We start from the raw sequence: 21,781 nt of genomic DNA, 5'->3' as shown, positions 1-21,781 counted from the left end.
AGGATAGGCTCCAAAAGCTACACAGAGAAACCCTGTCTCGAAAAACAAACAAACAAAAAAAAGTTGACCACAGCTGCTTAACAGCCTGTCCTTGTTCAAATAAATGTCAGCCAGGCATGGTAGATCACATCTGTAATCCCAGTGCTCACAAGGCTTCAATAGGGGCACAGGTTGATGTCAGCCTGGCCTACAGTGAGAACATCTTTAAAAAAAAAAAAAAAAGAAAGTGGGGAAGACGTTACCTTCACCCTAAGAATAGCCTAAAGCTAATCCCCAAGGACGAGGAGGAAAACCAGAGAAGGCCCACACTAGAACTCAAGGAACATCATACTCCTCTTTAGCAGTCAGCTGCAGGGTCACCAAGCCAGCAATAAGTGTAAATTTTTCATGAACAGATTGTCGGGAAAAGACTTTAGATCATTAGTTAGCCCTTGATATCCAGGGTTCACACTCATGGACTGGCTTTGTGTATCAGTGGTATGGTATTAGGCACTGGAAGCAATCCAGATTCCTGAGACAAGAGGTAAGAACTGTGTCATTTCATTTAAGGTACTTCAGTAGCCACACATTTGTAGTCAGTCCTCCAGAGGCAGCGAGGGAAGACTTGCCCTCTACTACAGGATTGTAAGTTAGTGATGCTTGCTTTGCCTTAGTCTTATCAATAGTGCCAATTTCTGAAAGAGTCATATTAAATGAATACGTTGAAATGCTGAGCACAGGAACGGGGTTCTGTAATTCCTGACACCCTCAGCCTAGCCACCTTTTCCTCTTCCTCCAAGACAGTGCAGCAGTGAGCAGAATCACACTCTTGAGAACAGACAGTCCCAATCTAGTATGAACTTTCTTCCTGCCCAGAAAACTCATCACCAAGGAGAGCCTGCATCTAGGATAATGAACTGTATGCTGGCACCCAAGCCCCTGCTACTGCTGTCCTCACTGCCTTCTCTCCAGTGTCAGGTAATCAAGTGGGAAGCCAGGACCCAAACATTTATTTCTCCCAAACTGGGCTGGGAGAAATGAAGTCTGAAGGCAAAAAGATCTAGTAACACTCTCGGGCCAGGGGTACAAATGAAAAGACATTTGGCTTTTCTCTTGATTGACCCGTTAACCTAAATAAAACAACCCAATGGCAGTGAGGTCTCAGGTCATGCTTCCTCTGCTCTGGAATGACTGTAAATTGCCTCACCTGAGCTCAGCCTTAGACCCGAGGTCTAAACCTGTAGGAACAAAGCTTGTAATAAAAAGCAGTAGCAATAATTCATCTTGGACTCCACACACCAGTGGCCACTACATCTTTTTTTCTCTCCCAAGTAACATCAACAAAAACAAACTTAAGTTTTAGGGAACACACATTGCAAGTTCTTTAATTGATTTTATTTTTTACATAAAAAGTTCAGTAAAAATTGGATAAAGTAAAGTGATCTTAAGCAGTAAATCAATCTTATCAACATAGCACAAGGCTGGCCAAAACCACAAGGCAGCCTGCTTTGGAATATTTACATGATAACAAATTAAACCTTGCAGGAGAATTTATACTGTCCTTACAAAGTCTTCCCATGATTCTAGCACATAGAGGCTAACGGCGAACAAAAACTGAACAAAAACCAAGAAAAACAAACAAATTATTTTCAATATATTCACATATACATTAAAATATAATACAGATCATTGGGGTAAAGGGTCTTGGGGGAGGGTGCGCATGGGTCTGTGCGCTGACAGCACCGCCAAGGGGGAGACCCAGATTTGAGAATGGGGTCAGGTGTGGCCAAGGTCTTCCCTAGGCTACTGCCTCCAATGGCCTGTAACTATTACATCCCAACAGCTCACAACTAGGGGTCAGTTGTAATAGAGCTCATTTGTGGCTTACAGTTGACACCTGCAGGTTTGAACTGCTCAGGATGACAGGCCATCATACCAGTAGTAAGTACAGGCCTGGCCATGGGGTAGGGCAGAAGCCACAGGATTCTTCCCGATCACACTGCTCACTCTGGCCCTGCAAGTCACTCTAATTCAGTGTCCTCTTTAGGTTTGTAAACAGCCCCAAACTTCTGCATGTACTTCTTAATGTACTCCTTGGTTTTGTGTTTCACATTCTCATTGCACTCCAGGTCCTCAGGGTTCTTACAGTACTTCAGCTCCTTATTCATAACTCCATGAGTCAGCTGTCCAAGGCAAAGGAAGAGAGAACAGACACCATCAGAATGGAAAATGAAAAATGACTAGACAGGGAGAGGACAGGCTATGAATGAAACCAAAGGGTGGGTGGGGGCAAGCTGGTGCAGGGACAAGGAGGAGAAACCAGCTTTCAAAGTCTCTTTCTTAGATACCTACTTTCCCACCTTGAACCTTGCCTCACATTCCTGGGCCCCAAGCCCTGGCATCTGGCACATAAAACCACTTTCTGATGAAGGAGAGTATCTCAGAACCCCTATGACAGACAGAAAGAAGCAGGGTGTACCTTTCGAGCAAGGTGTTTGAAATCCTCTGTCGTGGTGATTCTGCCCACCTTGCAGTCAGGCTTCCGGTAAGGATTCAGGCACTGGACAATGAACTGAGACATCTGCAGACAGAAGGCAGGAGACATGCTGCTCAACTGTGCGGGTGGGTCATTAGCAAAGGCAGCAAGAAGCATGGCTACCAGGCCCCATTGCCTCCCTCAGGTGCTGATCTAGCCAGCAGAATGCTAGGAAGGCAGTGAGGTGTAAGAAAGTGATCCTGAGTTGGGCGTTGGTGGCACACGCCTTTAATCCCAGCACTTAGGAGGCAGAGGCAGACGGATCTCTTTGAGTTAGAGGCCAGCCTGATCTACAGAGAGTGCCAGGATAGGCTCCAAAGCTACACAGAGAAACCCTGTCTCGAAAAAAAAAAAACAAAAACAAAAACAAAAACAAAAAAACAAAAAGAAAGAAAGAAAGAAAGAAAGAAAGGAAGAAAGAAAGAAAGAAAAGAAAAGAAAGTGATCCTGACCCAGCCCTGAAAGGCAAAGAGCCTCTTTAGCCAGACCAACCAAACCTCACTTAGAGAGGCTGAAGCACCAGCAACAACAAGGGTCTGGAAGTAGCCTCTGGTTTCACACAACTAAAATTCCAATGTTAAGAGGCTGGGACCTATGAGAGGTAATTGGCCACGAGGGTTTCTCTGTCATAAACAGAGCATCTGGTATTTGGGCTATAGCTCAGTTGGTAGAGAGCTTGTCTTGCACGAGTACTAGGAAGAGTTGGTGGCTAGGTTCTCTGAACCCTGGAGGCAGGGAAGGGCAAGGCAGGGTATTTCTCAGAGTATTCTCCAGCTGCCAGAAGGCTCTGCAACCCCAGGACTTCAGGTAGGCATTTTACCCTGAAAGATTACTCAAGACTGTATTACACGTTTATTTACAGACCACAACCACCCCAAGCACACAGACACATGTGCCATTATGATGAGCGCAGGACTCTTCAGTGCACCATCTCCAATGCCGTCCTCTGGGCTGTTTCTGTAAGGGTTATCCTATCTAGTAGCTCTTAAAAGACACCTCAGGGTCACAGAGGAAAGAGTAGAAAAGGGGCCACTGACAGCTACTATAGGGAATACCCTGAGCAGGCCTCTCCATCCCCCAAATTCTGTGACCCTTAAAAATTCAAGGAATGGGGCTGGATCACAAATTGGATTGGTTGAGCTGGAACACCTACACCATACACCATGGACAGTGAAGAACTGTGATGTCTGCACGAAGTTTTTGGTTTAGCTGCCACAGCTAGCTGGATAAACCTTTTACCCAAAGGATTTTCTGTGGTTGCCTGGCCTCCAGATTTTCCCCTTTTAACCCACTCTTCACTTAGTCAAGCTTTGATCTTTCTCAGCTTAGAATCAGTGGTTCTCTAAACACACAGGCACAAAGCCATTACATGAAAGAAAGACCCCTCACATGACCAGTGCTCAAGGACTGAGGGACTTACAACTTCCTAAATGCTTCTGTGCACTCTCAAGCTACCTCTGCCTTCTTTTCTGATCACTTGACCAGTTTCTACCTTAGATTCAAGAGCCTCTTCTCTTGAACTCACAGAGATCCACCTGCCTCTAACTCCAAGTGCTAGGATTAAAGGTGTGCACCAGCACTGCCCCACTCAAGAGTCATTCTTAATATTCTAAGTATTGGTCTCTAATCCTATCATGACATACTCTTCACACAGCTGCCATCTTATAGTTCTGTTAACTTCAATACACTATGAACCCTTCAATGAATGAAATTTGGAGTTTAGAATCTGGGGGCTGGTGAGATGGCTTACTGGATCAAGGCATATATCACCAAGCTTGAGGGTGTGAGTTTGAATCCCAGGATCCACATTGTAAAAGGAGAAAACCTCCTCCCACGTGTTGTCTTCTGACCACCACGCATGTGCACCCCTCTCTTAACAAATAAGCGTGCAGTGGAGACAAACAGGCTGCAGACACACAGTATCAAGATGGAGCAAGCAGCCACCAAAGGACAACAACGAGAACTACAATTTTACCAGAGGACTGGAGGCTCAACTTAGAGTTATGATTTTAAAAGTTTCTTTACATATGTAAGAATAACTCTCAGTTTTGTTTATGCTGTTGAAACAAATACCAAAGTGATTACCTAGTTGTAAAGGGACACACCAATGTGTCATCACAAAACTACTACATAGTCAGATCATAAAAGTAAGAAAGCACCCAACACTACAATAAGCCTAATACTATCTATAGCTTCCCATTGTTTGAGATCCCATTGTTTGAGATGCTATAGAAGGCCCACAGTGAAACAGCCAATGTGCTGGCAGATGGACTCCTCCCTCTCCTGTCAGTAAGTGACAGTTATGGGATTCTTGATGGGTAAAGAATCTCTTGGAGGCAAGAGATACAAGCTAAGCCACCTTCAGAAGACAGATGGACATACTTAGGCCCAAGGACTATGCTGTCCACATCTTCCAAACCTTACCTCTTTTCTGAATACTTCCTTGCTTTTCTTTGCCAGCTCACTGGACGTGTCTGCTTCTGCTGTCTTGGGCTTTTTTGATGTCTAGAAAAGAGAAACACAATAGTGCTAACATGAGATGCCAGTTTGGTGATGCCCTACTGTTCCAGAATTCTCAGGACTAAAGGACAGGGCCTGGTGGCTCCCTGGCTAATAGTTGCAAATTCAGTCACCTGACTCTGGCCTCCTAATAAGCCTAATTCCAATCCTCTACCTTAAATCACAGCTACACATTTCGAGTTGTTTCATTGGCACTCTCTGTGGAGGATGTATAGTATCTGGACATGTTTGCATTCCAGAACAAAGTTAAGTGCTCTGTTCTGAGGATCTTCCTCCCTAGGTGGGGCTGCCTACACTACACATGACAGTCTCACCATGAGAGAAACGCCTTGAAGGTCTAGTTCAGGAGTGTTAAGACTAAGGAATTAAAGGGCACACCTGTAATCCTAGTTCTTGGAGAAGTGGAGGCTGGAGGATCAGGAGTTTAAAGCCTGCCTTTAAACACAAACTTACACAGAGAATGAGGCCAGCATGAGGAGACCCTGTCTAAACAAGCTCCCTCCCCTCCCCCAAAAACCCAGGAGTTATAAACCTGGTGGACACCGGATAGGTGCCACTCACTTCATCAAGCAGATGAGCAGATGCTAAGACAACTAATATACTTTTCCCAAAATGACAACACGATGGCAAATCCAGAAATACACCATTCTAGCATTGCCAGAGGAGAGGCTACACAGGCAACACCAAGAGGTGATGAGCTATCAGCCTGCCATATAAGCCATGTCCACGCAGCTAGATGGCCCTTCCTGAGATAAAAGTAATCATCAGCATTCTGCTTGGAATACAAATTTTCATGCTCTAGGAGTATCAGCTGGTGCAACAGATTTAATTTTAAAAGAGATTTGTGTGTATGAGTGTATGTATATGGGTAACACAAGCATGCCTGGTATCCCCTGGAGCTGGAGTTACACCTGGAGTTATGTGACTGCTCTGCCAAGAGCCAACAAGTATTCTCAACCACTCAGCCACACTCTAGCACTATCTCCTGCCCCCTTTTTGGTTGAGACAGGATTTCTCTGACAGCTGTGGCTAAAATGGAACTCACTTTTTAGACCAGGTGGCCTCGAACCCACAGAGATCTGCCTGCTTCTGCCTCCCGAGTGGATTATTAAAGGCGTGCACCACTACTGCCTAGCTTTTCTTTTTCCTAGCCCCCATTTTTATTTTCTTTAATTATGTGTGCTTATGTGTGTGTCTGTGTAATGTGTACACATGAGTGTGGGTGCTTATAGAGGCCGGAGGCATCAGCTCACTTTGGAGCTAGAATTACAGGTGTTTGTGAGCTACAGATCCTCACAAGAAAAGTTATGTGCTCTTGACAACCGAGCCCCCTCTCCAGCCCTGTTCATGCTTTTATTGGGGGTTCAGAGCAATATACTTTATGATACTCCACCCAGTCTAGCTCTGTTCCTTCATTTCCACAACAGCACAGACTCTGGTGCTGAAGAAGCTGTGCAGGCCCTCCACCTGCTTCTGTGAAAGGCAGTTTCTGGATTGCCCAGAGCTGTGTTAAAGGCGTTCCTTGGCCAGGGGTGATGGCATTCTTAATCCCAGCACTCAGGAAGCAAAGGCAGGTGATTTTTTGAGTTGAGGACAGTCTGGTCTACAGAACGAGTTCCAGGACAGTCTTAGCAGTTACAGAGAGAAAGTGTTTCGAAAAACAAAAATAAAAAGAGCTTTATACTTTATATAAATTCTATTTTCAGTATTTTGATTTGGCTTTTTTTTTCTTTTTTTTGGACAGGGTCAAAAACTTGCAATTCCTTTTGCCTCAGGCTCCAGAGCACCAGGATTATAGGAGTACCACACATGGTTTGTCTTGAGACCGATTACATTTCCTTTCCAATGAGTGTAAATCCCATAGTAAGGTATCAGATAGCTAGAGATCCACAATTATCTGGATATCTGAGTATGGTGGTTCACACCTGTAATCCTAGCTGAGAGGCTAAGGCAGGAGAATAGCCCCAGGGTCTGCACTAAGCTTTAGTCCATCTTGGGGGACGAAGAGAGAACATCTCCTAAGACAAAACAATTATAATATATAAATACGAAGAGAACACAACCTCCAGATGTTCTCTTACAGATCTCAGAAATGTTTTACAAGAAGTACGGAAAATGCCTTCAAAACGTGACAGCTATTGCTAAAATCCTGATTTTATGGAGGAGGCAGGGTTGGTGAGGGTCCTGCCTCCCTTCCAATCAGTGAGTGGTTTTTAACCTGTGGTTCTCTGACCCTTTCACAGGGGTGCCTAAGCCCATCAGAAAACACACATATTTACATTACAATTCATAACAGTAGCAAAATTAGTTACAAAGTAGCAACAAAAATAAATTTATGGTGGGGGCCACCACAACATGAGGAACTGTATTAAAGGGTCATAGCATTAGGACAGTTGAGAATCACTGTGCTACATAGAATGTCGCTCAGTTGGTAAGAGTGCTTGCTCTGGGTTTGATCCCCAGCACTGTATAAGCTTGGTGTGGTGATTAATGCCTGTAATCCCAGCACTTGGGAGGAAAGAAGATGAGCAGTTCGAGGTCATTCTTGGTCACCTAGCAAGAACTCTGTCTTCAAAAGGGGGGTGGGAGGGGTAGCTGGAAAGATGGCTCCGCAGTAAGAGTATGGGCTGCTCTTCAAGACGACCCCGGTTTAATTCCTCGAACCCACACAGCAGCTCACAAACATTTGTAACAGCAGTTAGGGCCTCCCAGAACACACGAGCAATAGGCATATTAAGTGGCACACAGACATACATGCCGGTAAAACACCCATACACATAAAATAAATGTAAAAAAGAGCTGAAGAAACCCAATGCACATTTGTAACTTTCTAATTCAGCCTGACTGGGCAAGACTGGGAGAGCTTTAAACACACAATCATAAAGCACAAGGCACCCAACTTGGTCAAGGAGAGCTGCTCTTGACACCGAGCAGCTGGGACTAACAAAGAGATGTTGAAATGAACGATGCTACACTTGAACGTCACATGAATCATGAAACAGTTTAAAACTAACAATTCTTGGGAGAAACAAAATTCTTCTCTCTCTCTCTCTTTTTTTTAAAGCCCCCCCCCCCCCTCAGATAGGGTTTCCTTATGTAGCCCTGGCTGTCCTGGAATTCGATATGTAGATCAAACTGGCTTTGTGCTACCACCACCCAGCATGAAATTAATTTTGTGTCTACAAGGCATGGGACTCATTCAGGCACTAACACTTACTCAAGCCCAATGCCAGGACAGTACTTGCTACTGCCATGAAAAATTTTGGGATTTCCCCCCAACTCCCCAAAAGTTCCACTTGGTATTTTGGCATTGCTAACAATAGGCTCCCACTGCCTTTGAAAAATTAGTTAACATCAGAATAGACATTAGGCTGGACCAAATGGCCCTCAACTCATAGTAGGCTAGAGAATGGACCTATAGGGAAAGCAGCTTTACTGAAATCCAAGGAAACCACTGAGGGAATGACAGACAACTCATACATAGAACAGCCAAGTGTTTCCAGGTTTGCAGCAAATTATCAGTTTGCTTTTTCCTTAACTTGAGTCATATGAGTGTCACTCAATGGAAAATTTTGGTGGGAGCCTATGTAAGCAACAGTCAGATGAATACATAGAAAATGAACAGTCAAAAGGGCTTGGAAGAAAGCCAGAGCTCACTATTTTTAGAAGCTGATCCTGCTGTTAGCCTTCATCTATATTCCGAATGACTTCCCAGGAAATCTTGTTTGGAAATGAGAAGAGAGAAGTCTCAGCACCTTTGTGGTACTGGGGCTCTGAGTTCATCCGCATTCACTGAAAGATGGTCATTAAGCTTACTGTGTGGCTGGTTCTGGTACTCACGAAGAAAATGAATGATACAACAAAAGCAAACTCCATTCTTTATTAGACATACAGATGTAATTAAGTCAGAAAACCTCTGTGACTTTGAAAGGGGGAAGAGGGCGTAAGTTACAGAGATGAGCTCTGAAAAAGGAGAGAGTGAAATATTACCCAGCTACTATCTCCCCAAATTTAATTAAACCCTCTTTAGAATGTGAAATGTAAAATGAGGAACTGTATGTTTGGGAGCAGCTTGAATCTAGAAGTAGAACCTGAGCCACCAGAAACACATTCAGTTCAATCAACGCAAGTTCTCCAGCACACAAAGGTGGCTGCACACTAAGTACAGAGGAAAGAAGGTCCCTGAAACCCAGAAACTCACCACACTGTTCTGGAGCTGCTGCCACTCTCAGAAACACCAAAACAACACTTCACTGGGTGCTTCTAGAGAACAGATGCAGTTTACCCTGAATTTTTAAAAATAACAAACAACTAACAACAAAAACCAAGGGCAGGGAAAGAGAGAAGGGAGGAAAGGGCGGAGGAAAGGGAGGAGGGAGAAGGAAAGGGAAGAAAAAGAGGAGGAAAGAGGGAGGAAAGGGAGGAGGGAGAAGGAAAGGGAGGAGGGGGGAGGAAAAGGAGAAGGGGAGGAGAAAGGGAGGAGGAAAGGGACCCTAAAGAAGCAAATTCTAACAATGATGTTTCAAAGGAAAACAGAATTTACAAAATCCATGGAACTAAAGTTCTCTAAGACATTACTAGGAACCAGTGGGCTTCTACCCATCTATTTCACCTACAAGTGCAAGGCAGAACTGGAGCTCTCTCTCTGTGCCATACTGAGTAACTTAAACCATCTCCTGGCTTTCTTGTTTCTGACAATCTCTAAATTGGGGTTCCCTTTTCATTACTGTTAAGTGATATTGCATGAAACCATTTTGCAAATTGCCCCAACTCTAAAAGAACAAAAAGAAAACAGGACCAACAACTTAAAACCTCTCTGTTGCAAATCCTACCCTCTAAAATTCTTTCTTTCTTTTTTTCTTTTTTTTGAACACAGACACCTATGGAATGCTGGGAGAAGTTCTCTCTCTCTCTCTCTCTCTCTCTCTCTCTCTCTCTCTCTCTCTCTCTCTCTCTCTCAAGCAGTCAGCATGGTCAGGTCTGAGGCTCTCAAAGGAAGATTTGACTTATAGCACTCACCACATGATGGATGATGGAACAGAGTACAAGATGATCAAGAGTGGGGAACAACACTGGAGGGAAACAGAGAAGGAAGGCTCTCATAGGTGCTTAGTCTAATCAAAGCTTTTCCTACCACCCAGCACACTTCTCAAACAATTCTCTGCCCACTGCACACCTTCCCCTAGTTTGTCGTATCATACATACATTCTCCGTGTGAGTACCAGAGACACACAATAACCTAATGCCATCTGTCAACCAAACCAGATGAACTGCAGCCCCAGTTTGGGTTGTGAAACACATATACACATACCCATGTTTATCCAAGAGTCAATTTATTGATGATCCAAATGCCATTCCTAGTCTGAATCCTTTAGGGAGCTCAAACAGCTCGAATTCCACAATTCATTTATCATATCTCCTCTTGCTCTTTCCCCATTTCTGATGCTTAAACTGAATGATAGATAGGACCTTCTCCACTTAAGCTAAAACTGGATAATATTGGCCATTTTTGCTTCTTCCTTATCTACAAAGTTTGCTACTTTGTTGTTGTTGCTGTGTTTGCTTGTTTTTTGAGGCAGGGCCTTCCACATAGCCTTGGCTGGTCTGGAACTTGTGTAGACCAGGGTAGACTTGAACTTACTAAGCTCAGCCTGTCTCTGCCTCCTCAGTCCCGAATTAAGGTGTAAACCACCATATCCAGCCTGGTTTGCTTAACTTCAATAATACTTCTCAAATGTCTTTCTATGACTTCTCTATTCTTCGTTCTGTACTCTGCTCTGTCACTATTTCAAACACGCCTGTTCCACTAGAGAAACACATACCTGATTATTTGATTCCTCTGCATTAATAATATTTCCTAGATCCCAAGTAGACCTCAGACAATTTATTCCTGACATACTTTCCAGGGTGTGGTTTTTGTTTTTTCTTTCACATTTTGGGGACAATGCTCAGGACAGAACCCAGGACAATCTGAGTACTAAGTAAGCAACCCTACCAGTCACCACACTCACATGCTCTTCCATGTTTCTAAACTCAGGATCTCAGATGCACCCAAATTCTTACTATACCAGATATTTTTGACTGAAGTTTTGACCTTTACGATTTTGCAAAACTTGTAAAAAATCACCTTTCCTGTGATGACACCTGAGTGTAGTCATAAGAGATGCACTTGGCAGGAATTTCCACTACAGTAGCTTTCTAAACTCAACTTTTAGAGGACAAAGACCCAGTTTCAGTTCTCTTTCTATATCTGTGTCACACAAGGCTTTCAAACCAACAAAAACCTGTTTCAGTGATGCAATGTATGGCTCTGAAAGGCTTACATTCTCAATGAAGACACCAAGGGAACATAAACAGAGCACAAGGAATGGAGAATTTCCGAATCCTAAGTGTTCTCCCACCTACAGCTATATTCAGTAGATGAATGAAACTGTAAAATGCTAAGAAGGATAGATTCACATAGAGTCCAGCTATCCAAGCCAGACTGGGGCAGAGAGATCATGGTCTTAAAAGGGATCCAAATACTGACTGACACCCCAAACCACTGAACTATGCTTTAGGGAAAGAATGACTTCCTTTTCATCTATGATGCCTAAACCAACTAACCAACTTAGACGGCTTTGGTCTGGATTTTTACATTAGAACGACAAGAAAAGGCAGTATTTCCATAGAGAGATCCTGTCTCAAAACAAAACAAAAGCAAACTTTTATAACTGAAGCATACTTGACATTTTAAAAATCACTGGATGAATTTAGGTTGTAAATAGCAGCATCAATAATCTTGAAAGATGACAACTGGACTATGAAATGAGCATAAGGAAAAAACAAAACAAAACAAAACAGTGAAACATTCAGTGGCCTTTGAGAAATCAGGCAGTCTAGCAACATATATACAATCCAAGACGGCAGGAAAAAAAGAGGCCACAGTATGAAAGACAGATCTGAAAAAAAAAAAAAGTAATGGCTAAGACCTGGGTTTGATTTCCATGTGGTGGCTCACAACCACCTGACTCCAGTCCTAGAGAGAACTGATGCCTTCTTTTGGCCTGGTGGTGCACAGACACACAGGCAGAAAAAACTTCCATATGAATAGAAGACAACAGAATTCTATATCCAGTGATAATACCCTTCAAATAACAGTCTCAGAGTTTTCTACCAAGTTGAACATATTCCTATCACGTAGTTCAGCAATTATGTTCCTTGGTATTTACCCAAAAAAACTAAAAACATGTCCGAGCTAAAACCCACACACATGTATTTGCAGTAGCTTTATTCAAAATTACAAAACCTAGAAGCTACATAAGCTATCTTTCAGCAAGAAACTGGCAATCAAACACTGGGCCTTTACTCAATACAAAGTGAAACAAACACCAACCATGGAAAGACACAGGGACCCTAAAAGCATCGCTCTCTGGGGCTAGATGTCAATGAAGGAGAGGGTATGTATACATGGTAGGTATACACCAGAGTCTTGTTTCCTTCTATATTTCATCTACTTTCTGCTCAGCTTTGCTGTACCAAAACAAAACTAAAATTACTTGGTATTTCTTAAAGGGATATGAGAGCTTGAGGCTTTTTTCCTCCCCAGATAAAACAAGCTTACAAACTTCATCACCAGGAGATCTGAAATACCAGAAATACTCAAAACTTCTTCAGGATGAAAGAAAATGATTCCAGATGGAAACAAAATTCTGTATCAAAAAATGAATTACTAGAAATGCTAAATAGTGGATAAAAACAGGACCTAGCTAAATAAAAGTTTAAAATTTTCTTTAACCTTTGTATCAGAACTTTTTTGTGGATATGGGTGCAAAGAATTGAATCTACACTCACATATGCTAAATACCAGTACCACTAATGAGGTAATAACCCCCACCCCCCAGCCCTAATCTGAATCTTAACCACCATTAACAGACTTTAAAGTGAAATGTAGTAACATATTTTGGTGTCCATTAACATGAGAAAATGAAAGAAAAAGAATACGGACAGAAATATAAATTCTTAAACTCAAAGAAAAAGTTATACTGTAAGTAATCACAGAAATGTGGTATGGTATAATGTAAAACAATAGCCTGCTTGAGATAATATGGGAATTATAAATCTTTTTGTTTTTTGAGACAGGGTTTCTCTGTAGCTTTGGAGCCTGTCCTGGAACTCACTCTGTAGACCAGGCTGGCCTCAAACTCACATAGACCAAGCCTGCCTCTGCCTCCTTGAGTGTTGGGATTAAAGGCGTGCGCCACCACCGCCCAGCAGGAATTATAAATCTTAAATCAGTGGTTCTCAAAGTTTTATATCTTAGGATCCCTTTGTATTCTTAAAAATACTGAGGCCCGGGCTGGAGAGATGGCTCAGAGGTTAAGAGCACTGGCTGTTCTTTCAGAGGTCCTGAGTTCGATTCCCAGCAACCACATGATGGCTCACAGCCATCTGCAATGAGATATGGTGCCCTCTTCTGGCGTGCAGGCATATATGGAGGCATGATATTATGTACATAATAAATAAATCTTTAAAAAAAAAAATTCCCAAGGCCCTCCCAAAGCTTTGATTCATATGGAAACACCTAACAAGTTAGTAATTAAGTTCATTCTGGCCTAGCAGTATTTGCCCACAGACCTAGCATATGGGAGGCAGGGTACAGGGATACCTGGAGGTTTCAGGTCAGCCAGGTCACACTGTGAGATGCCTGCTAACATATAGTTAAGACATTAAAACATTCCCTAGAAAAGTTAATGAAATACAAAAGAAGGTATGGATCTGTTCAAACTTGTCTTTCATTCTAGCTTCTTTTTCTTCCTTCTTCCCTCTCCCACCCATCCTTAATAGCTTCAGTGTCTCTTCCTATGTCCTTAAGGAAAAAAACAAAACAACAACAACAAAAAAAACATAAAATGCTCAGGTTTTAAAAATACACAGAATGACTTCTGATTTATGAGAACTTGTCCTTGGAGATAATTGAGTCTTATTAATAAACAAGGGCAGAGGATAATTCAGCTGGGGACTACTTGTTTTATATTTACACCACATCTCATCTCAGTAACTGCTTTGTCAGAGGAAAGATAAAGAATAAAATGTTGGTTTATTTTTTCTAGCATTTCCATATTGTCTTCTGCTTCATGGCTTTAACAAACAAGAAAGGAAGAAGTTTATACTCTGAGAACCACGTGAAGTTTGTTGATTTTTTTTTGGGGGGGGGGGCACATACACACGCCACAGCATGCATATGGAGTTGGCACTCCCCGTCCTACATGGGTCCTGGGGATGAAACGGATCATTTGCCTTGGAGGTCAGCATCTCACATGCTGCTGATGGCCTTAATGTTCTGTTTCCCTTTAGACTTGTTCTTGCAGTGCAGCTAAGGTAGCCTCAAATCTGTAACCCTCCTGGCTCCTTGGGTGGGATTCATTCATTATTTGCCTGTATGTATGATGTGTGTGTGAATATGGGCATACCACTAATGCCATGGGTTTGTGGATTTCTTTTTTTCTTTTTTAAAGATTTTATTTATTTATTATGTGTACAGTCTTCTGCCTCCATGCCAGCAGAGGGCACCAGATCTCATAACGGATGGTTGTGAGACACCATGTGGTTGCTGGGAATTGAACTCAGGATCTCTGGAAGAAGAGCCATCTCTCCAGCCCCCCACCCCCACCCCCTTTTCCTTTTTTGAGGCCATTTGTCTTCTTGAGGCAGGGTCTAGTTATTTCTTGCCAGTATGCTATGTACCCTAGCCTAGCTGACCCAGGAGCTCCCGGACAATTCCGTATCTGTCTCCTATTGTACTGTAGGAGTGCTGGAGGATCTGAATTCATCTGGCTTGTTCAGCAAGTACATTATCCACGATCCCATCCTCATGACCCCTGTGTCAAGTTTTAACATAACCAGTTTAAATATATTCCAGATTGAAGCAATCTCAAATAAGGAGACATTAAACTGTAATGTCCATTGAAGTAGTCAATTTAAAGAGTCAAAACAAGCAGAATGTACTGGCATACGTTTGTGATCCTAACACTGGGACAGCAAGGTCACCAGTTGGAGGATAGCTTGCACAAGATTGACCATGCCTCAAAAATAAACAAATGGCCAAAGTACCAAGTAAAAAAAAAAAATTCTATACAGATCATATCAAGAAGAAGAAAAGAGGTAATATACTAAAAAAAAAAAAAAAAAAAAAAAAAAAAAAAAAAAAACACGTTATAAAGGAGTATGGGATGTAATTCTCATGGAGCCTCTAGTTTTCTCCTTCAGCCTTCTGTTACTATTACTAGTGTTACAAAACTGGGCTACTCATATTCAAAAAAAATTCTAAATAAATTTCTTAAGCAAGTAAGTAACTAATCTGCATCTGAGACCTTGAATGTCTAAAAATAGTCTTTCTCTCTTCCTTTGACACAGAACTTCCACACATTTTCCAAAGAAAGAGGAAAAAAAGTCTGAGACTATATGGCTCCTGACCTTACTGAAAGGTCACAGACGCTCATACATACAGGACATACATAAAAGCTACACTCACCTTCATGGGGTTTTCATCATATGTTGGGGTTCCCAGGTCCATCTCAGCTTCATGCTCAAGGTTGGCATCATCTCCTGGGCTTTCCCAAGTGGGAGGATCCCACTGAGTCTGCCTAGAAGAAGTAAGCACAGAGAAGCCGTCATGGGTAGAAAACATTCAACCCTGGCATAGAGTTCAAAAGTATAAAATATGCAACAGGACAGAGAATAAGGCAGAACTATGAGAATGAGACATGCTTCTGATAGCTTTGTATCAGCAACGACTCTAGATTAGAGATATACCCTAGTAGTAATCCATCAAACCTCTGAAGTCAAGTCATGAGATAATACTGGCTACAACAGCAAGAAAACCAAACATCTTGTCTGCTTCTCAACTGGCTCAGTGTACTAGATATATCCTGGGTTAAAGAGTATGGAGCAGAAAAGGAGATCACATCCCTTACAATCCTTGACCATGCTCATAGTTGCACACCTTATTTAACAACTTAAAACCTAGAAAAAACTGTTTAAAGATGGTGTTCTTTGCTAAAAATGCCTTGAACTGGTAATAAAGTCTCAGCCATCTTAATTTATTGAATATTTATAGTTGTTTTGAAAATAAACAGGCAAGTATATAACCCAGGATGGAATTAAGGACAGCCTTAAACTCCAGATCTTTCTGCCTCTACCTCCTGAATGCTGGGATTACAGAACATGCTGCCACAATCAACTAGATTATTTAAAATAGACTGATTTCATTTTAGTGTGTGTGTGTGTGTGTGTGTGTGTGTGTGTGTGTGTCTGTGTGTCTGTGTGTCTGGATGTGGATGTGGGAATGTGCCCAGGAGTGAGGATGCCCACAGAGGTGAAAGAAGTTGAATGCCCTGGAGTTGGGAGTTACAGGTGGTTACACCCCGATGTGGGTGCTGGGAACTCAACTCCAGCACTCTCAAAGAACAGCAAGTGTTCTTAACTGCTGACATTTTCTCAGCCGCTCAGCTGGTTTCATTATTTTATGTACAAGGTTATTTTGCTTGCTTGTATATCTATGAACCACACACGTGCCTGGTATCTGCAGAAGCCAGAAGAGTGTTGGGTCCTGAGGAACTAAGGTCATGGACAGTTGTGAGCCACCAAGTGAAGTCTAGGAATCAAACCACAGAAAAGCAGACAGAGGGCTTAAACTCTGAGCCTTCTCCCCAATCTCAATTTTTAAAAATTACATTCTTATTCATGAGGTGGGGAGGAGGAATGTTCATGTCATGGTGCTCGTGTGAAAATCAGAGAGCAATTTTTGGGAGTCTTCACATTCTTTTTATCATATATGGGTCTAGAGATCAAATTCAAGTCATCAGACTTGGTGAAAAGAGCCTTTATCTGTAGGCCATCTCAACAAACTGATTCCCCCTGCCTCCTCACTGGCCTGGAACTCTGTATGCAGACAACCTGCCTCTGCTTCCTTCTCACGTGCTGGGATTGAAGACAAGTACCACCACACTTAGCTTGATTTTTTTTTTTTTTTTTTTTTTTTTTTGAGACAGGGTTTCTCTGTATTGCTTTGGAGCCTGTCCTTGAACTTGCTCTGTAGACCAGGCTGGCCTCGAACAGAGATCTGCCTGTCTCTGCCTCCCAAGTGCTGGGATTAAAGGTGTGTGCCATCGACGCCCAGCTTTGATTTTTTTTTTTTTTTAAAGTTAGATTTCTGGGCAAAAACTTAAGTAAGGATATCCACAGTCAAGAGTCTGAAATCAAGCCAGGCTGTGATGACACACACCTTTAGTCCCAGCACTCGGGAGGCAGAGGCAGGCAGATCTCTTTGAGCGAGTTCTAGGACAGTCTCCAAAATTACACAGAGAACCCTGTCTCAAAAAACCAAAAAGTGTCTGAAATAAGCTATACCAGAGAAAGCTATAAAGATAATATTTAAAACATTAAAGCTAAAGCTATGGGAATGGCGTGGTGAGTAAAAAATCACTTGCCAAACAAGCCTATAGACCTGAATTCAGCCCTTGGAATGCACCTAAAAGGTTCAAGAGTGTGCCCCTGTAATCTCAACATTCTGGCAAGATGGGAGGTGGAGATAGGAAAATCAGACAGAAGCTAGTGCAGTGTAGCCTGGTGTGCACAGTGCAGCTGCAATGAGAGACAGACAGACAGAGACAGAGAGAGAGAAACCACACACACACACACACACACACACACACACACACACACACACACACAGAGCTAAATAGTACTAAGAGTACTTACCCACTCTCACAGATGACCCAGAACCTATTCCCAGCACCCACATGGCAGCTCACAACTACCTGTAACTCCACTTCCAGGGGCTCTAATGTCCTCTTCTGGCCTTTGTGAGCACCAGGAATACAAGTGGTTCATAGACATACATGCACGCACGGCAGGAACAAACTCCCAAAAATTTTTCTTCTGATCTCTACATGTATGCCAAAGTTTGTGTTCTCTCTTTCTCTCTGCCTCTTCCCCCCCTCCCCCAATTAGAGGCACACAATAAGTAAACCAGAAAATCACAAAGTGCTGACATCTTTTTGGCAGGTCAATATTGCCATTGTACTTTTCTCCTCTCCTACTACACTAATCTCAACATTCAAGGTACTCGATATGGTCCACACAAATGAGCGTGAAACCAAGCTTACATGTGTCTATGAACCTGCTAACAACAGAATCTCTACTGTCCTAATGCAGCATGAGCATTGGTGAAAATCTTTTTTATTTTCCCAAATATTTGGAAGAACTATCATGTGCCTTTAAAAATTTGCCTTGTACTAGTGCACAGTGCAGAACACTCAAAATCCCAAGCATGTGGGAGCAGAAGTTGGGAAATCCTGAGTTTGAGGACAGCCTAGGCTAATAGTGAGACAGCCTTTTTTTTTTTTTTTTTTTTTTTTAAATAAAAGAGGAAGGAGAAAGATAGGGAAAGAAGAGAGAGGTAAAAGCTTATTTTGGTGTGGAAAAAACAAAGTGCTGATTAAGTTTCTAGATATTCATTTGTAAAGTCACTATTGTCCACTTAGCAACCTAAGGAGTTTCTCTCTCTCTCTCTCTCTCTCTCTCTCTCTCTCTCTCTCTCTCTCTCTCTCTCTCTCTCTCTCTCTCGACACAGGGTTTCTCTGTGGCTTTGGAGGCTGGCCTCAAACTCAGAGATCCGCCTGCCTCTGCCTCCCGAGTGCTGGGATTAAAAGCGTGCGCCACCAGCACCCAACTGAGGAGTTCAGATTTTTATAGTTTTTTTTTCCCCTTGTTTTCCTTCAAGACAGGGTTTCTCTGTGTAACAGTTCTGACATCAAACTCACTGAGATCCTCTACCCCCCAAGTGCTTGCATTAAAGTTGTGTGCTACCACCTCCTAGCTTTTCACTGTTTATTGTTTTGATTTTTTGTAGACAGAATCTTACTATGTAATCAGGCTTGCCTTTAACTGAAGATCTTCTGAGTTGAAGTACATACCTAAATTCCAGGTATGTACCACCACAGACTCATAAGACATTTAATATGTGTGTGTAGATAACACACACACACACACACACACACACACACAATTAAAAAATTCTTTTCCATCTTAGGGTTTCTAGCATAGCTTAGGCTGTCCTAGGACTCCCCTGTAGATCAGGCTGGCCTTGATCTCAGAGATTCACCTCCTCCTACTTCCTGAGTGCTGGGATTAGAGGCATGTGCCACCACCACACCTCCTGGCCTTCATTATTTTAAATTGTGTGTAAGTGTATGTGTCTACAATTAGGTATGTATGTACATGTTTGCAGGTGCCTGTAGAAGCCAGAGGCATTACATGGACCTGATATGAATGTTGGAAACCAAACTTGGGTCCTATGCAATAGCAAGTGGTCTTTACCCCTAAGCCATCTCTCCAGCATCCATGAAGAACTAAGGAGAGAAAGACAAACAAAATTTGTACCTATGAAAACTATAAGCTTCTTCATTAGATACTGTAAACAAAACTATAGTATCCATGAAGATAAGGGTTTCTTTGTGTACCTCTGGCTGTGCTGGAACTCACTCTGTAAACCAGGCTGGCCTCAATTCAGAGATCCACCTGCCTCTGCCTCCCAAGTGCACCACTATGGCCCCAGCAAATTTGTTTTTTTTAAATATAGAGATATTGCCCATGATCAAATCTAGCCTGTTTCTATGACGTCTAACTAGAACACAGACATAACCATCCATTTACAAATTGCCTATGATTGTTAATAATATCAGCAAACTGAACAATTTTGACAATGACAAGCTTAACCAACAAAGCCTGAGGCATTATATTCTAGTCTTTTACAGAAAAGGTTTGCTTGAGACTGACATCTACCATGTCTCTACCTTAAAAAAAAAAAAAAGTTACAACTATTTTTGTATAGGTGCAGAGTGACATGGATGTGTGAAGATCAGAGACAACTTTTAGAGGAGTCAGGTCTCTCCTTCCAACTCAGGTCATCAGGCTTGGTGGCAAACATTTTGACCCAACAGAGGCATCTCACAAGCCTTGTCACTCACTACCTTTTTAAAAATTCCCAAGCTGGATGTAAGACTCATACTCATAATCCTAGCATTCTGAAAGCTGAGACAGAAGACTGCTGCTGAGAGTTCAAGGCCAGACCCTGCCTCATAAAACAAAAAGAAAACAAAATGAGGGTTTGTGATATAGCTCAGCTGGTTTAATGTTTGCCTAGCATGCACAAAGCTCTATATTTAATCTCCATAACCTCATGGGGCTTGGTGGCACATGCCTATAATTCTAGCATATGGAGGGTAGAGGCAGTCACCCTTAGTTCCAGACCAGCCTGGCTTTCATGGGTCCCTACTTTGAAAATAACAAAACATTCCAAAATTCTTTAATTTTCTCAAGAATTCTGTAAATTAAAAATCACAAAGGCCAGACAGTGGTGGCGCATGCCTTTAGTCCAGGCACTCAGTAGGCAAAGGCAGGCGGATCTCTGTGAGTTTGAGACCAGCCTGGTCTACAAGAGCTAGTTCCAGGACAGTCTCCAAAGCCACAGAGAAACCCTGTCTCGAAAAACAACAATAACTACAAAAAGCTGGACATGGAGGCATACTTTAACTCCAACACTGAGGCAAAAAGACTGTTGGTTCTCTGGAGCTCTAGCCAAGTCCCAGATGCCAGTGAAAGAAGATATCTCAGAAGCAAAACAAAACACACGTGGATGATTCCTGAGTAACACCACCCTCAAAAGCACATGTGACCCTGCCCAGAAGAGTCTAGAAATCCAGTAGTCCTTTAGGTCAGTGGGAAGCCAATAACTATCAAACTTCATGCTGGCAGCATAACTGACCAGGTAAAACCAGATCTGGGAAGCCCCATGAAACCTCTTACCTTGTGATTACATGGTAGTAATAGATCTTCCCTTCAGGATCTCGGGCTGTCTTCCAGTTGGGAGGTAAAACAATGGTTTTTGGTTTTGGAGGAGAGGGGGGTGGCAGATCCAGTAGATTGTTTGTTACAACCATTTCAGGCTAAAAAAAAAAAAAAAAAAAAAGGAAGAAGAAAATTTTATATACATACACACAAATAAAATATACACATTTTTGATCAGTGATGTTTCTTTCAATATGTCACAATAGGGCAAAATGTCCACTTAAGCATACATTCAGTTTCCTTTAAAAAGGATAAAGGAAAAGTATACTGTGGCAAACAGATAACAATACTTAATATCACACTTTAAAAACATTTAACAGCTTATCACCTAGAGCAATATTTACCAGCTTTAATACAAACAAACCAACCAGCAAGCAACAACAAAGGTCAATGATAATGGCACATAAAACTCCAGGACACTGGGCTTGACAAGATGGCTCAGTGGGTAAGAGCACTTTGTTGCAGAAAAGCTAGATGTGATGCCCAGCCTACACATGGAAGTTCCTGGGTATCTGATGCCTTCCTGTAACCTATGAGGCACCAGACACATTGGCAAAACACCATACACTAAAATAAAAAGTTGGCTGTGTGGTGGTGCATACCAATAGTCCCAACCCTCAACTCCTGGGGAAAGAGGCAGGTGGATCTGAGTTCTAGGACAGTCTGTTCTATCTAGAAGTCTGTTCTGGGAGAGCTAGGGCTACATACACACACACATACACACAGAGCCTGTGGTTATGCATTCCTTTAATCCCAGCACTCACTCTGTGAGTTCAAGGCTAGCCTGGTCTACTTGTACAGATTGAGTAGCTGGCTAGCTTTAGGGAGGCTTGCATCAAGGAAAATAAACCTGGA

At 42.4% G+C, this 21,781-nt stretch overlaps 1 protein-coding gene across 4 annotated transcripts in view; it reads right to left on the bottom strand.

The window, feature by feature from the left end:
• Positions 1-1,352: 1,352 nt before the first annotated feature.
• The window catches only part of Setd2 (SET domain containing 2, histone lysine methyltransferase), a 90,795-nt gene continuing 70,366 nt past the window's right edge, over positions 1,353-21,781 (bottom strand). For 3 of the 4 annotated variants that reach the window (XM_027414684.2, XM_027414685.2, XM_027414686.2), the window contains 5 exons: positions 20,885-21,024; positions 15,549-15,660; positions 4,940-5,020; positions 2,459-2,560; positions 1,353-2,162 (listed from right to left, as the gene is read on the bottom strand). In XM_027414684.2, coding sequence (XP_027270485.1) covers positions 2,001-2,162; positions 2,459-2,560; positions 4,940-5,020; positions 15,549-15,660; positions 20,885-21,024 — 597 coding nt within the window. In that variant the 3' untranslated portion in view covers positions 1,353-2,000. Of the gene's footprint in view, positions 2,163-2,458; positions 2,561-4,939; positions 5,021-10,054; positions 10,108-15,548; positions 15,661-20,884; positions 21,025-21,781 lie in introns of those variants that run through there. The other variant, XM_027414688.2, reaches the window with a different exon arrangement.

This window comes from Cricetulus griseus, chromosome 4, assembly GCF_003668045.3.
Source record: "Cricetulus griseus strain 17A/GY chromosome 4, alternate assembly CriGri-PICRH-1.0, whole genome shotgun sequence".
Lineage (NCBI taxonomy): Eukaryota > Metazoa > Chordata > Mammalia > Rodentia > Cricetidae > Cricetulus > Cricetulus griseus.
The sequence above is the reverse complement of the archived record's forward strand: the minus strand, read 5'-3'. Positions and strand labels throughout refer to the sequence as shown.